Source organism: Cricetulus griseus, chromosome 2 (genome assembly GCF_003668045.3).
Source record: "Cricetulus griseus strain 17A/GY chromosome 2, alternate assembly CriGri-PICRH-1.0, whole genome shotgun sequence".
NCBI classification, from domain to species: domain Eukaryota; kingdom Metazoa; phylum Chordata; class Mammalia; order Rodentia; family Cricetidae; genus Cricetulus; species Cricetulus griseus.
Genome location: NC_048595.1, coordinates 156545298 through 156563093, shown reverse-complemented (window position 1 = coordinate 156563093; position 17796 = coordinate 156545298). Strand labels below are relative to the sequence as shown.

General features: G+C 36.9%; 1 protein-coding gene across 3 annotated transcripts in view; it reads right to left on the bottom strand.

Moving 5' to 3' along the window:
- The window catches only part of Tmem68 (transmembrane protein 68), a 43543-nt gene that overhangs the window by 18344 nt on the left and 7403 nt on the right, over nucleotides 1–17796 (bottom strand). For all 3 annotated transcript variants that reach the window (XM_027398927.2, XM_027398925.2, XM_027398926.2), the window contains exons 5-8: nucleotides 12919–13083; nucleotides 9756–9949; nucleotides 3927–3987; nucleotides 842–981 (exon numbers count right to left, since the gene is read on the bottom strand). In XM_027398927.2, coding sequence (XP_027254728.1) covers nucleotides 842–981; nucleotides 3927–3987; nucleotides 9756–9949; nucleotides 12919–13083 — 560 coding nt within the window. The remainder of the gene's footprint in view (nucleotides 1–841; nucleotides 982–3926; nucleotides 3988–9755; nucleotides 9950–12918; nucleotides 13084–17796) is intronic.

Genomic DNA, 17796 nt, shown 5'->3' with positions numbered 1-17796 from the left:
TAAACATGGATCTATTTAACAGAACTGAACTGTAAGTATACCGATTTTTGTTTTGTTTCATCTTGTTTTGATTAACACAGAGTCTAGCTATACAGGTTAGCCTGGCCACAAACTCACAGAGACCCACTTACCTCTAGCCCTTTCCCCAGAGCTGAGATTAATATCACATTAATTGTGCATCACCATGCTCAGCAAACTCACATATTTTCCATCACAACTCAAAATGTTTTAAAAGAATCTCACTAGTATAGTATAGAAAGGTTGGCACAAAGGTTATAACCAAAACATACACAGGAAGAGAGATTGGCTCAGTGGTAGAGCACTTGCCTAGCACAAGCCAGGACGGTTTACTGTTATTTTTCATAGTTTTAGACTCTCTCAAAGCTTAATCCCTCCCAAGTAAAGCAGTCTTTTCTCATCCTCATGACTCTTTATCGCTTTGCTAGATTACTGATCATTTCAACACTTTACAAATCCCCACTGCCTTCTGCCTTGTAAACCTTGAGGCTTCCAATCACAGCACAAAACCTGACTTCCAAGTCTTTAGCATCAATTCTGCCTTTTTCCTTAACCCTCATTCTTACTATTAAAATTTTAGATATAGAAACGTATTTTTAGATTTCCTACAGATGTCTATAAATCTATCCCTGGCTTCTAAACACTAAATGTCTACAGTCACACCCATCCATACTCTTTCATGTCAGTAAAAATGTCACTGCCTTGCCAAATGTCTCCAATGGGGCAAAATCACCAAGCATTTCTGGAATATAATACATAAACAATGAAATTTCAAATAATTTAAAACAAAACTCTGTCTTAAGACTAAGAAAACACAAATTACCTTTTCAGCTAGCTCTTCTGCTGTTATCTTTGGGTCATATGGAATGGGATCACCTAAGTAGGTCCGCAACTTCACGGGAAAACCTCCATACAATGGAGCAAAGGGATAGCGGAATTTTTCATAAAGCCACTTAAATAATCCTGTTTTAAAATAAGCAAAATCATTTTATTAGCCAAATGTGCTATGCACAGAACCGTAAGCTTTCTAATTAATTACACAAGATTTGCACGAAGGTGGCAAAAATACCAATTCTTACCAATTAATATGCGAGAGTGTGTGTGTGTGTGTGTGTGTGTGTGTGTGTGTGTGTGTGTGTGTGTGTGTGTGTTAGGATTCTGAAGCTGGGTGCTGAATCCAGTTCCTCACACATCCTAAACAAGTGATCTACCACTGAGCTACAGGACTAGTAGAGCATTTCCTAAATGGAAGCTTTTCATCAGCTATAACAAATGCACCAGCAATGTGCTCATCAGGACAGAGCCTAGAGACTGCTGAAGAGACATACAAGAATTTTTTGTGCTTGGAACTCAGTTTGTCTATAAATTTGAAAATAAAAGGAAAAATTAAATCAATTTATTAAGAGACCAAATAACATTTTAAAAACACAAGAATCTCAGAAGAAAACCCAGTGACTATTACTGGAAAACAAAGGCTGATAAGTGCCAGCAAAGCTGGAAGCTAAAACGATCAAGGACGAAGAGCAAATGATTTACAAGTACAAAAGAAAAGACAAAGGCGCACAGGCCCAATTCATGCAGCACCACGCACAGGCCTGCTAGAGATGACTATGTTTCAAACTCAGCAGGATTAAATTTAGAGGTATTAAAAGTAACTGGAGAAGGCTAAAAAAACAAAAACTGCAACAATGGAATCCAAAAAGGTAAGTTTCATGAAATACACAGTTATGTACTGAAAACAGATTACATATAAAAACAGAAAAATTACTGTTACATACAAAGTAACACTTAAAAAAATTAAAATTAGCCAGGTATGATGATGTATGCCTATAATTCCAGACTGGTGGGGATGGGGACAGAAGTAGGTGGATTTCTGTGAGGTCGAGGCCAAACTAGTCTCCATAACAAGTTCCAGGCCAGCCAATGCTGCAACAATGAGACTATGCCTCAAAAATAAAGAAAGACAACAGATACTTAATTTAGAGATACTGAGCTTTAAATTTAAGTAAAACTGAAAATCAGGTAAGTAGAATTTTGAAAATAACTTATAATTGAAGAAACAGAATTTCTGTAACATTTTCTGATTTGCTATTTAAAAGATTAACAAAAAATTAGAAATAATTTCTAAAGTTTAATATAAAAATGAGTTAAAACAAGGGATTTCTATGTGGATAGGAATAGCAACAGTTACAAAAAATATATTCAACTAAACATAATATATAAATCACAAGCTAAAAACAAGCTGAACATCTCCTGAGCAAATTGGGAGCATGGGGGAAGGGGAAAGGGAACTAGGAGAATGAGAAAAAGTGGGTTGAGGAAGACATGATGGGGCAGAAAGGTTGAGTTGGGGGAAGAACAGAAGACAGCAAGATAAGAGATAATATAATAGAGGGAGACATTATAAGTTTAAAGAGAAATCAGGCACTAGGGAAATGTCTGGAGAGCTACAAAGATGACACCAACTAACAATCTAAGCAACAGAGGAGAGGCTACCTTAAATGCCCTCTCCTGATAATGAGATTGATGACTAATTCATATGCCATAGTATAGCTTTCATCCAGCAGTTGGTGGAATAGAAGCAGACACCTACAGCTAAACCTTGAAGTGAACTGAAATCCAGTTGCAGTGGAGAACTGATGAGCAAATGGGTCCATACCAGGCTGGTGAAACACACAGAAACAGCTGACCTGAACACGGGAGAGCTCTTGGGCCCCAGACTGATGGCTGGGAAACCAGAAGGGGACTGATCCAGACCCCATGAATGTGGGTGTCAGTGTGGAGACCTTGGAAATCTATGGGGCCTCTTGTAGTGGATCAATACTTATCCCTAGCATAGGAATGGACTTTGGGAGGCCATTACACATGGAGGTATACTCCCTGACTGAGCCTAGACACAAGGGGCTTGGCCTAGGCCCTATCCCAAAGAATATGACGGACTTTGAAGACCCCACCCATGGAAGGCTTTACCCCCCTGGGGAGCAGAAAGGGTATGGGATAGGCAGGGTGTTAGTTGTGGGGGGGAGGGGGGGACTACAGGGAAGGCGGGGAGGGAGAAGGCCCTGGGATTGACATGTAAAATAATTTTCTTTCTAATAAAAAGAAAAACAAACAAGCTGAACATTCCAAAATGAGAGACATAAAGGAGAAAAAAATCCTAATTTTTATTCTTGCAACAGTATAAATCTATATATAAAGTGAATTTTTAATTAGCAAACTAAAGACAGATAAAAGAACTTATCAATGTAAACATCATGGTTTGTAATTTTTTTAATTAATAGGATAAACCAAAGCAAATGTCATCCCCATCTCCTTCGATGCCAATCTTAGTTTAATATGTAGGTCATCCAATTTGAAAGCTAGTTTCTTCAGTTGGTAGTATATAAATATATTCTAAATCTCATCAACATAGTTTAACACAATATATTAGATGAATCACTCTTTAGTTTTAAAAAGCCCATTCAAATAATCTCTAATTATGTATATAATACCCTTAACAAAAACATAATATCTACCAGAAACTCAGGAGGCCAAAGCATGAAAATCACAAATTTGAGGCCAGCCCCAGTCCCTACAAAATAATAACTGCCATTACTTAGAACCAATTATCACTCAGTTTATAAAGAACAGTATCTAAATATTCATTTTCTAAAATTAATAATTCAAAAATTGCTAGGTGTAGTGAGTGATGCATGCCTTTAATCCCAGTACTCAGGAGGCAGAGGCAGAAGGATCTTTGTGAGTTTGGGGCCAGCCTGGTTTACACAGTGAGTTCTAGGACATTCAGAACTACACAGTGAGACCCTGTCTCAAAAGCAGAAAAAAAAAATCAAGTTTTCCTAATAGTGTTCAAAAGGCCTGTTTTATAGATTACACTATAATTAAAAACCATACAAATGAGAACTTACTTGTTCCTCCAAGTGATCTAAATCCTTCTCGAATATTTTGTGTAAACATAGGAATAATAGGCTAAAGAAAAGAATTTGAATTAAAAAGTAAATAAATAAATCCACTTAAGGTCTCCATTGAGTTACTAAGGCAACTTTTTTGAAGACACATTTGAAATCCTAAAAATAGATTTTCAAACCAAAGGCATAACTAAGGTGGCAAGATTTATCAGACTAAATTTGACTCCATCATTTATGAAAATATAAATTGGAAAGACTATCCTCTAATTGCAACATGCAATACTTTATCTACTGATTTTCCTTACATACAAACCCTTGAAACTCAAGAGGATTATAATACTCACTGATTTCATTTAAAAAAAAAATGAATGTGGTAAATTAGTTTTACTCATTCCTAAATATGCTCATTAAAGAAGTTACAAGATGAAGACACTTTGAAGGCTGTGATGGGTAATGATTACGGCCCCCATAGGCTCATAGGAACTTGAATTCTTGTTCCTCAGGGTGGAACTGCTTTGGAAGGATTAGGAGGTGTGGCCTTGTTGGAGGACGTGTGTCACTGGGGGTGGACTTGGAGGTTTCAAAAGCCCAAGCCAATCAGTGAGCTCTCTCTGATTCCAGCTTATGGATCAGATATGAATTCTCAGCTCCTTTTCCAGGCCTATCTGCCTGCTGCCATGCTCCCTGACCTGATGGTCATGGACTCTAACCCTCAGCAATCAAGAGCTCCAAATTAAATGTTTTCTTATATAAGTCACCTTCATCATGGCATTTGGTCACAGAAACAGAAAAGTAACTAAGACAAGGGGAAAGTTTATATCAATTTAAATGATAGGTTTCAGTAAGATGTTCTCATGGAATTAGTAACACATCTTTGTGAACCCACTAAATCTAAAATGTTCATTATCAACAAAAATTATGTGTAAGAATTTTAAAAAGAGTATAAATTGAAGAATTTTAGATAACAAGTTTATAGGATAGTCCATGAACACCAAGTGATATTTAATAGTGGAAATATTAGGTCAATGTCATAAAGTAATATCATAATATGGGAAGGTCATGTTATTGCAAACAGTAAAATATATCAAAATTGAATAAAATACTTTCATATATAAACAGATACACTGAACTAAATGTTTTAGAATTGATAAAACTATATGTGTGTGTATGTGTGTGTGTGTGTGTGTATGTGCGTACCCGCATGTATGTGTACATGTGTTCATGAAGTTCCACTTTATCTGCAGAACTAGACACCTTTTAAGACAAAGATAATGATATTCTAAGTCTTTTTCACTCACTTCCTGGGCAGAAGAAAACACAAGGATAAACTTCACACAACTTGTCCTCACATTGAACTAGCTGATCACCTGCTGTCCCCTCTCACCAGAGGTAAGACATCTAACATATTTCAGGGACACCTAATACATGTTTTGTTCACTGCTGTATCCCTCGTACTTAGAAAAGCACCTGGAATAGATGAGACAAAAGGAAGTTATGGATGAACTAAAGAAGGAATGGGTAAATACAGAGAGATGACGCTCCTAATGACTGTGCTCTACAAACACAGAGGTCAGAGACAGGCGGCAGCCATGTCCACACTAGAACAAGAAGCCACAGCTGTCAAACTGTGAAATGATGAGACTCATTCATGGAACCACTACATAGAGATGATGATGGACACAGAATTCTTTTGTAAAACAAAATCCACTACTATCTAAGATTACAAGTTTCGTACAATGAAATGGCTGAAATACTAATGTTTTAAAAGTTACATTCCCAGAATTGAAAACTTAGAACGCACAGGACAAACAGAAAACCTTTCCACTCACAGACAGTTTTTCTCCCTTGGTTGGAGCTGGTGACTGTGTCTACAAACAGGCATGGTCCCAAAAGTCTGTATTATAGTGTGCTTCATGAGGATGATTCAAGTTCAACACCATCCCTTACATAGCTAGACTTCTGGAGAAGAATACTGTAGAAGCACATCATAGAAGACAACTTGCCTTAGCTGGCTGTCCTACAGTTTTAAGAGCATCAAGCTTCAATCCTTGAATACGCAGCACTAGCTTACTACAAACTAATTGCGTACAGTCCTTTAACACTTTCCTTGTACGTATCTGTATACAAGACAGCTGCATAAACAACCGAAAATTTACTATTTCTGTCCCCACATTGGTCTCTATGTAGGTACACAAGTGTACAGATTTGTAAAGCTATTCTTGGGACATCAGTTTAGTATGGTTACAGTCCTTACTACTAAAAACAAAGGAAACCCTAAACAAGTTGATCATCAAATCTAAGCCTGACTTTCTTCATGTGAAGAGTGGGGAAAGTATAATTATCTTTATCTCAAAAGTTTTTATAGATAAAATGAAATGTCACAAATAATTTTTAAGTACAATGTTCCTTTCTTTTACATTTGTTATTTATTTTTAATTAATTGAACTAATTTTTCCCCAACCTAGATTTGAAACTACCTGAATACTTGCAGGAATTCACAAAATAAGAGTGGCATATGGTCCATATAAAGTCTGTCCCAGACTACTCTTTTCTGGAAGGAAACAGAGGAGGAGTACATCTGGGGAAGAGGAGAGGTTGGGGGGTGGGTGGGAGGAGTGGAGGGAGGGGAAACAGGAGGAGTGGATCTGGGGGAGAAGGGAGGTGGCGGGAGGGAAACTGCAGTTGGGATGTAATATGAGAGAAGAGTAAAAAGATAAAATAAAAAAAAGTGTGTCCCATTCAAATGGCGTTTAGATATTTTCTGCTGATATTTTATGAACTACAATTAGATTCCCGTTTTAATTTCTTTCAGCATGTCCAGCTTACTTTTTAAGGTATTTTGGGGAGGGCATTGTTGAGGATCATATTCAAAGTTTGGCACATGCCAAGCAAGCGCTCTTCCAAGTTATAGCCTCAGCCCAGCAGTCCCTTTTTAAATGTAGCTAATCTTACTGCCGTAGTAGTTGTGTTTTCTCATAGTTTATGTAAATTTGGTTTGGTCTATTATGAGGTAGTTATCATTTACAACTGTATAAGGTTTTTCCTTCACATTTGTAAGAGCAAGGTAAACTAGAAAGGATGGAGTTAACTCCATCCTCAGAAAAATCCACCTTCAGAAATTCTGTTTGTGGCACAAGACTGATTCAGCTCCAACCAAGGAACCATAAACAGTTCCAAGGAGCACCCAAACTGTACCCACCCGGGACAGAGTGACCCCATCTGGGTGGTCAGGCAATGACTAATTTTGATAAATAACATCTTCTTGTCACAACTGTCCTTGTGGACAACTATTAGTAACAATTTTGAAATTTCTCTAGACCCCATGTCAATGAGTCCAAAGGTCACCTACTCTTACCCAATCCTGAATGGCCAAGGCATGTACCACCATGCTTTCAGTGTTTTTCCTTTAAAAACCTCTTACAATTGAGGCCAGGACCCTTTTCCTGCAGCTGCTGTGCCAGTTTGCTGGACAGGGTCCCCGATGAGTCTTGTAACTTAAAATTAAAACTTGTGCATTTGCATCAGTAAGTCAGCTTGTTGGTTGTCTTTTTTGGGGTCTCACAAACTTGGCATAACAACATTTCTAGAAGGCTCCTTCAATCTCCGTGTCCACACTCAATGTGAAATGCAGTCAGGGATGGCACCAGCACTGCTGCCTCAACTGCGCTCTGCTCTGCTGATGCCTTGTAGGGACCAGATCCCTCCCATCCCTTGCTTTCAGGGCCTGTGTCTCCTTATCCATAACATTAGACCAGTGGTTCTCAGCCTCCCTAATGCTGAGACCCTTTAACACAGTGGAACTCAGCTTCCCTAATGCTAGGGTGCTGTAACACAGTGGTTCTCAGCTTCCCTAACGATGAGATCCTTTAACAGTTCCTCATGTTATTGTGATTCCCAACTATAAATTATTTTTGTTGCTACTTCATAAATGCAATTTTGCTACTGTTACGAATCATAATGCAAATATCTGTGGTTTCTGATGGTCTTAAGTGACTCCTGACAAAGGTAGTTTGAGAATCACTGAATTAGAATACTACACATCACTCCCTGATTGGGCAGAGCCCTGGAACAAAACTTAAAAGTGCTGCAAACTATTTATCAGACTTATAGTGTTATTGGTAAATTCACAGCATTAAAATTTGGTATCTATTTTAAATTTATAGAAGGCTATTTCTCAAAAATTTGGAATTTTATTTTAAAAAATCTTAATTGAAATACATAGATTATCATAAAAAGTTACCAAGAAATTCAAGAATCTGGGAAAGTTCTTGTCATTTTTCTCTTTCAGGTACCCTAAGCAATATCCTCCTTAAAATTATCAACATAAGGATGAAGAATTAGAATTCCTTGATAAACTTATAAGACTCAAAACTATTACTTAAAAAAAAATCTTTCAAAATATAAATGTAAAACAGGTCAATGTTTTGTTTTGTTCTTGCTTTAAAATATTCATTGATTATTCTTAGTTGCACATGGTTGCAAGCAGCCTTCTGTATTATATATCCCCACAGTCTATAATTCTGGTTTCCACATCTGTGCTGCTAAAACTTTAGAAAATGGGTAAAATGTGGTATTAGTCGATTTTAATCATTACTAGTACAACATATGCATAAATAAATTAAAAAGCTTTTGCTGAGTTAAGTAATCTGTGTTTAAAGACAAAAAAAGCTAATTCAACAAATACTTAAACCCATTGCACTAAGGATTTGAATATAAAATTTAAAGTTACTCAAGGAACTTATAGTCTACTGTAGGACTGTATTGCTTAAACACATATTTTAAAAGTTAGGAAGTAGATTCATTTAAACTAGGACCCCATAGTAAAGCACTATAGCAATGCCTTCTGGGAGTCACACAAAAGCAGGTGTATGCATACAGGAGAGAAAAGAGCTACTGAGCTCTTTGGAGTATTTTGTCTTGCTGTAACTTTGTAATTCAAATACAGCAACATCCATTCCCCTTTAGATAGTATTCTTTGGTTAAAATGAATCACAATTCTTCCTTTTTTAATCAACAGTCTACATTTACATGATGCACAGTCAGACAAATGATGCAGGCTGGTCTCCCTAAGGAAAGCAACCTGAAACGCTAAGTTACTGCAGCTGACTCAACCTCCTGGCTTGGAGAAAAGACCAAGTTTCCAGCAAAAGACAGCAATGTCCCCTTCTGACAATAAGTATTCCTTAGGATAAAGTTCCTTAGGCTATGGAGAACAAAAGACTAAAAAATACTTTCCAAAGGCAAAAGAAAACATCAAAAGCACATTCATACTGTTCAGTATGGGAAATACAATAATTATAGAATCTCCCAAGTACGTTTAATTTTACTGATGAAGTCATTTGAAAAGTATTTTAGAAATATCTAAATTATACCACTGTCCATTTCTTATAATTATACTATGAAATAGCTAATCATATTTGATGAAAAAATGACATTAATCACATACTACTTGTATTGTTATAAAAACTGATTACACATAAAAGAACTATTAAACCAAATTCATCCATGAAATACACCAACACATTTGTGTCAAATTACCAAAGGTTTAAAATACACTGTATCAAAAAAAAAAAAAAAAAAAAAACTGAAAGAATGGTGGCACTGTGCACAGAATTACAAATCTAATAAAAAGTGGAATTTACAACTAAAAAAATAAAACTGTATAAATTCCCAGGTCAGTTTTTTGTTTTGTAAGATGGCTTCTCACGCATAATAGTCCCTATAAATTGTTACATATGGTAACTTCTATTACAATAAAAGAATCTAGGTTCATATATTTTGGCTCACTTTTTAAGCATTTCTTTGAAAAATTACTTTGCTCTGACTTACCACTTTTGCATCAATTGCAACCTGAGCAAAGCCTTTACGATTACCCCATATAATGTTGTAGGTTTCATCACTAAGTAAGGCTTCTCGGACTCCACCTGGTGAAATAGCTAGCAAATGGCCACTCCTCAGGATTTCAACACATTTTTCTCTTGGTCCATGAAGAGCACAAAATACATCTAGCAATAAACTAAACCCTGTCAAAAAACAAAATCACAAAGATATATCTTTAGTGTGTTCAATTCTTTAAGAGCAAAACTCATCATGATCTATGCCATTTATTTACTACCCATCCTTTTACAAACTTTCTTAAGTCAAAAACTCTTAAGGTACAAGTCCAGTTTCATTTATGAAGTTATATATACATATGATCACCTACTATTGATTACTTCCTGGCTGATCGCCTCCTTACTATAGCTACTTGACATTTTCAAACTCTTAAAACCATCATGAAAAATAGAGATTTTTTCACTCCGTTTTACAGATGACAAAACTTGGGCTTAAAAGTTAAGTAGCAACTGGGCAGTGGTGATGCATCTTGAATCCCAGCACTCCACCTTTAATCCCAGCACTTTGGAGGCAGAGGCAGGATGATCTCTGTGAGTTCAGGCCAGCCTGGTCTACAGAACAAGTTCCAGGACATCCAGAGTTACACAGAGAAACTTGTCTCAAAAAAAAAGTTAGGCAGCATATTTAAAGTCATACACCGACGTGTTCCCACTGCGCTATGTCCAGTCCCAAGTACTTCCACTAAGTTTCATGCCATATATATTCTCAATCAGAGATGAAACGTCATCAGCAACCAAAAACCCAATCTCCCAATAATCCTAAACAAAGAACCACCTGAGAGAAAGTAAATCCCACTATGTTCAGCCACACCAAAATTAGCTAAGACTATAATCAAATCTATTGAGATAAGAAGTTAGATAATATTAATCCTACAATTTAATTTTTATAATAATAGCAAATATCACTGAGAGTTTTAATCAACTGAGGAAGGGTATTCAATTCAAGAATAGCTAATTCCAAACCTTAACATTATATAGCTTTTCAAACTATGACTATTCCTTCATGAAAGACAGCCTGTCAATAAAGAAATACTTCAATGTGATTGCCACTGTACATGTATTTTCCTGCTTGAGACTGAGACCATGGATTGTCTGTGGAACTGGACAGCAGACTAACATAGCTTCCCAATGCCTTCAGAGCTGAAACAATATTAAAAATGTCAGTAAGAGTGAAATAGTGCTAACCCTGCACCAAAACCTCACTGGCCTAATTAGGTGCACTCTCAGAGTAAACAGGAGAGAGGTAAATTACAAGGTAAAATACAGAATTTCTCTCTTGCACTAAGAATTATACTGATTTTATAACTTCATAAACTAATAAATGACTAAAAGTAAATCAATGTCAAAAGTTGGTATGAGCATAGAGGAAAAACTGTTTTGAAATACCTAAAAATGGAGCCGGGCGTTGGTTGCGCAGACCTTTAATCCCAGCTCTCGGGAGGCAGAGGCAGGCGGATCTCTGTGAGTTCGAGGCCAGCCTGGTCTCCAGAGCAAGTGCCAGGATAGGCTCCAAAGCTACACAGAGAAACCCTGTCTCGAAAAACCAGGAAAAAAAAAAAAAAAAAAGAAAAAGAAAAACCTAAAAATGTTCCGGTTTTTTTATTTATGAAAAGAAAAAGCAAACCCATGCTCCATAAGAGAGCAACAGTGAAGTAAACACTTGAACCACATATTAAAACTGAGGCACTGTAAGATAGCAATGCTTTCATTAAATCTTTAGGGGCATAAAACCCACAGAACTGTAAATATGTGAAGATCTGTCACTCAAATATCAAAATAACTAGGTATGATGAGATTGTAACATCCTCTGTTCCCAATCTATACAAAGTCATCACATTATTTCCAAAGAAAAGCCTTGCATCTGGTTTAACATATACACCAAGTATAAATGGGTGTTCTAACACACACTAAATCACTGACCATATGTATGGAAGGCACTGGAGTAGACTGGTCCTTAACCCGATGCTGGGTATGAGTCTGCTTGCTGGGCCAGCTCTGCTTTTATTACTGCAGACAACATACTATCAACTCTCCTGGCTTGTTTCTAGTGATTTAGTGGTAGCAGAAAAGATTTATCCTCAGTAATTTCATTCAATGATTATCTTTAACTACTTTATCTTAAACAATTTGACTAAACTTTAAAAAGCTATAAAGCTGTTATGAAGAGATTTAAAATGCAGTCCTCAACCTCAAGAGCTTGAGTCCACGAGGCAGCTCATATACTGGAAGAGATGTAATGTATAAGCATACTCTTTAGGATAATGAGGACAAATATACCCTGTATATTTTTTCCTAATTCTGATTTGCTATTAAACTTTAACAGCATTAAACAAGAAAAAAACATTCTTATAAAAATATGAAATTTTAACTACCTTGTACACAAAACTATGTATACTTGAAAGTTCAAGATTTGGGTTAGGGGTCTAGTTCAAGGTCAGAGCACATGCCTAGTGTTCAATCTGCAGCATCACCAAGTTCAAGATTCAAGCAAAACCAAACCAAGTTCAAAAATTAAGCCTGCTGTTGGGGCATATGTGTCTGCAATCCACCTACCTGGTAGGCAGAGGCAGAAAGATTACTTAAGACCACAAGCTGAAAGCCAGTCTGGGTAGCCATCAGCATCCTGTCTCAATTTTTCAAAGTTTTTTTTAAATTAGAAAATATTGACTAAAGTTCTGTTAATGCTGGGGGTGGGGGGCTGTAGTTCAGTGGTAGAGCATTTGCTTAGCATCTTCTCATCCCTAGGGATCAATCCCCAGCACAGCCAAAAAAAAAAAAAGAGGAAGAAGAGAATAACTGAATAATTGCAATTGGAGGGAGGGAGGGAGAGTGGGAGGAATAATTAGAGCCAGCAGTGGTGGCCACACCTAGAAATTCAGGACTCTTGAGAAGCTAAGGAAGGAGGATTACCCACTCAAGGTCAGTTTATGTAACAGAGGTAAAAGTAGGTGACATTTTTGACTTTTTTTTCAAGATATATTATTTAAACTGGATAATAGTTTTTCAAATTTTTTATCTTAAAGAGGCAAAACACTTTCTAAACAATACTAAAGACAGACTACCACATAGTTTGATCACTACACACAGTTAAATTTTACCTGGGATTTTAAAGACAAAGTGGTCAGCTACTACTCGGCAAGCTCTGCCTTTGTGGATGAAAATTTTAGCCATGAAGTAGTAAAAGTCTATGGGAATAGCTCCATGATAAAAGATTATAAGTGCTGGTCCTTCCGGTATCTTTTCCATCCCATGAACTTCATAACCTGTTTGAAAGACAAGTTGGTGATATTTAATGCAGTAACTTAAAACCTGTCTTGGCCTTCTGGGTTCCCTTCTCCTTTGGATAGTTCTCCCCGCTTCCCTTTCTTTTCAGACATAGAATAATTTGGCTCTATAGTCTTAAAGCATGACAGAATAAGCAAGGCCCTTGAGTGGAGAGGTGGCAGAGTGTGTGTGTTGGGAGTTCAGGAAGGTCAGGGGATCCACCAGCAAGGGGGTCCAGGAGACAGTCAAAGCGGAGCAGAGCTGTACAGACAATACTCAGCAGCGAGGAGTCCAGCCCATGGTGAAGGGTCAGACAGCACACATACAGGCATGGGCCTGAATGAAACAAGGACTGAATGCATACCAGCATGGGCTGGTACGAGAGAGAGGTTAGAGCCAAATGCGGAGAAGCAGGCCCTGGGCTAGGGCTGCCTCAGCAGCTGAGGACAGCCATCAGGGATCCCTCGAAACCTGACTTAGCTTCCCCACACTCATGGCCTTGCACACTCTCACCCACAAATGATTCACTGCCAAGCATGGACGCACCTACATCTTCTTGCTGATGTGTGTATAGCATAAGTAGGATCCTAGCACACTCTCACCCACAAATATTTCACTGCCAAGCGTGAATACACCTACATTTTCTTGCTGATGTGTATAGGGTAACTGGGGTCCTATTGTGAATATACTCAGGGATCATTTCTGTCCAACAGTGTACCTCACTGTTTAATTTTTTTAAAAACATAAAATATCTATTGAGGACTTTATTACTGATTTTCAAGGTAAATAAATGATAAGAACTTCGCTTAATTTTAAGAACACCAGGCCCATTTTCCAAGAATGCCTTTTAAAACTTGAGCAAAAGGTTTGAGCTAAAAGACTGTTAGCCACCTGAGGGTAGAAACATCATTGATTCTGCCAACCAAACTAAAATGAGTTATTTAAAAAGCTTCAAACTGGTGCTTCATTGTATAGAATAGGGAACCACAGAATGTTCTGAAATATCAGAGTATATACAATCTGAGGATAAATTTTAACTACAAAATATGAAATACTGAATAGTTTCTAGCATAAAGATATTTTTAAGTAGTAAAAACATCATAAACAAAAACCTGCTCAGCAACAGGTAACTAAATAAATTACTAAATTATTAAAAGTCATATTCATATTAATGGCATGAAAGGCATTATTTAGTCACACATATACGAATGATAAGTAGACCAAAATTTTAGCAAAGTTCATCTTCACGTTAAATTTTAGCTAAATTTTTCTTTTATTATATTTTTACAACAATCATGTTATTTCTTTTACGTTTCTGAAGTTTAAAAAGCACACATTAAAACTTATTTGAGTAAAACAAAATCCAAATGAAGACACAAATAACTTTTAGTTATGTCACAAGATCAACTTTTTAAAAACTTAACACTTACCCAGATAAAATATCTCATCACAATAAAACATTAAAGTGGACTAAGTGCTGAATACTTCATTTCCTCTGAACCACAAATACACATCTAAAACTATCTTGCAAATTCCTGTGTAAGATAGTACTTAAATTTACCTGTATCGTCTTATCCACTCATATATAAATTCAAATTGTTTAAAATATGTCTTGAAATGTAAGTTGATATATAAATTGGAGGAAGATGTAAATTCCTAGCACCTATCATAAATAATTTCAATAAATGTCACTGTTTTAAAGACTATCAAGTTGCAATTCTGCGACAGGCACATGCATGCTAACTTACTGCTTTGTGTAAAACACTGAGGGTGCTGGAGATCTGTACTGGACAGAAGACTTTTAATAGTAAACACTAAGAATTCACAGCATCAAAAGCATAATTCCTGTGTGCAAACCTCATCACCACATGTTCTAGCCCTGAATCCTCAGTGCAGGACTGGTGTACTGTATGTATAGTCTAGAACCCTTTGTCAAAGACTGTACCCTCACTCTGCTTCCTAATGTACCTCTGAAATAACTTCTCTGAGCCTCCATTCCCTGAGGAGTAAAATGAAGATAGTATATAAACTTTATCTATCATGATGTATGGTATTTTTCTTTTTTTTTGTTTTTTGAGATAGAGTTTCTCTGTATAGTTGTGGAGCCTATCCTGGAACTTGCTCTGCAAACCAGGCTGGCCTCGAACTCAGAGATCCTCCTGCCTCTGTCTCCCGAGTACCAGAATTAAAGGCATGTGCCACCACTGCCCTTTCATGATATAAGGTTTAGAAAAGTCAAAGTGGATAAAAGTATTTAACAGTGTTTGAAATGATAAGCACTCAAAAAGGAGGATTTATAGAGGATTTATAGATACTTAGTATGAATGCTAAATGTTAATATGAATGCTAAATGAATGTTATGCCAATACATTAGCCTAAGAGGCACATGGATGGTGAGGTTTCCTAATGACAGCATACATCAGTGATGTGTATCACCATGTGTCTATTCCAAAGACTGTTCGGTCAGCAGGATCTCTGTGAGTTCAAGGCCAGCTCAGTCTACATATCAAGTTCCAGGACACTTGGGAGTACACAGAGAAACCCTGTCTTAAAAAAAAAAAAAAACAGGGGCTGGAGAGATGGCTCAGAGGTTAAGAGCACTGACTGCTCTTCCAGAGGTCCCAAGTTCAATTCCCAGCAACCACATGGTGGCACACAACAATCCATTATGAGATCTGGTGCCCTCTTCTGGTGTGCAGATATACATGGAAGCAGAATGCTATATACATAATAAATAAATAAAATCAAAAAAATTAACAAAAAACAAACAAACAAACAAAAAACCTCTGCTCTGAAACAACTTTGGGTTGTCTAGAAAAAAGAGAGAGAGAGAGAGAGATCCTTGTTACATGCTGTTTTGGCTCAAACGTGGTTTCACTCTCACCAAAACACATGCTGAGGTTGAATTGTTCAATGCAACAGTTATAAGAAATGGGGTCTACTGAGAGGTTAGATGTTGGGGCAACACCCTAATGAATAGATCAAAGCAGCTCCCATAAGCAAGTTTTACTCTAAGAACTAAATTACTTTGAATCATTTAGTTTCTAATTTTTAAAACAGGATCATAAGTAAAGTAGGCTATGTGATTACAAGCTAAGAAGATTCTTCAGAGCAATGGAAACAACAGTGTTCAGAGAAATCTTACAAAATGAGAAAACATTCACCATCCAGAACTGACTTCTAAAACATATGAGGCCCAAAGAATCAACAACAACAAACCAAACAACTGTAAATGGTCTAAAGAACAAGAGCTCTCTTCCTTTCTTCCTTCATCTTTTTGTAAAACTTAGATTTATTTATTTTATGTATATATAGAACATGGCCACTAGAGACTGGAGGAGCAGGAGGGTAGATGGACATTAATGTACATGTGAGCACCCATGGAAATATTTCAGTGGATCCCAACTTGTATAGTAACATGTTAGTAATTATTTTTTTAAATAGCAGGCTCTTAAAGTAAGGTTACCCTTTATGATTTCTTTCTTTTTCTTTTTCGAGGCCTGCTTGCCCTTCCATTTTTATTCCATGCACAAAGCTGCATGAGACTTTCAGAATTAAGCCATTTATAAATTACCCAATTTCAGGTATTCTGTTATGGAAACAAAATGCTTTGAGGCACATATGGATCAAATCTTTGGCATTTTGACATAGTCCAAATGCAAGCTATCTACAAATAAGGGACTGGCTGAAAAATGAAGTAAAAATTGGTCAAGAAATCCACCAAGTCCTAGAAAACAATCAGAATTTTCATGATGGCCAAAAACTGAGCCTCCGATCATTAAGTGTACAGCATCACAGCTACTGAAGTCATAAAGAAAGAGTAAATTTCCTAGAGAGAAGCGTATTGCATCTCACTTATCTAGAAAGATACACCAACTTCCCAGGTGAATCAAACAACAAATAGGTAAATATCACTATACAACTTATATTTAGTGTTTACTATTGTTATAATATTTCACTCTTAAAATGTCACATTGGCAGAAACAAATTGACTCTGAATAGAGTAATAATGGCACACACATTTAATCCCAGTACTTGGGAGGCAGAGGCAAGAGAATCTCTGTGAGTTCAAAGCCAGCCTGTTCTACATAGAGATTTCCAGGACAGCCAGGGCTACAGAGAAACTCTGTCTCTAAGAAGTAAAACTAAAAAAAGAAAAAAAAAAAAAATCTAGCCAAACAGGATAGCACTAGTTATAATCCCAGTAGTATTCTAGAAGCCAAAGCAGGACTGCAAATCCCAGGTTGGCAAGACTACACAGCAAGATCCACCCTCCCTCACACCAAAACTCAAAAATTAAAACCAGGTATGTCTGCAAAGACAGCTCAGCAGACTTGTTGCTATTGCAGAGGACCAGCATTCAGTTTTTAGCACCAATTTAGGTGGCTCATAATAGCCTATAACTCAGCTCCAAGGGATCTGACAGCCTCCTCAGCCTCTACAAGCACACTCACTCATATGCATATACATACACAAAAAAAATATCTAAAAACAACAAGGAAAAGCAGCTTCTATGAAATAGAAAAAGAGAACTATGAGGAGAGGAAGAGATCTGAAGGGAAAAGGAAGGTGGGAACAAAAGACAATAATGGAATATATATGAAATGAAAGCAAAGGGACTGCTTAAAAGGGAGGAGTCAAAAAGGAGGTGGAAATGGGGAGAGGAAAAAGATTGACTATGAGTATGAACAAAGAATAATGACAGATACATA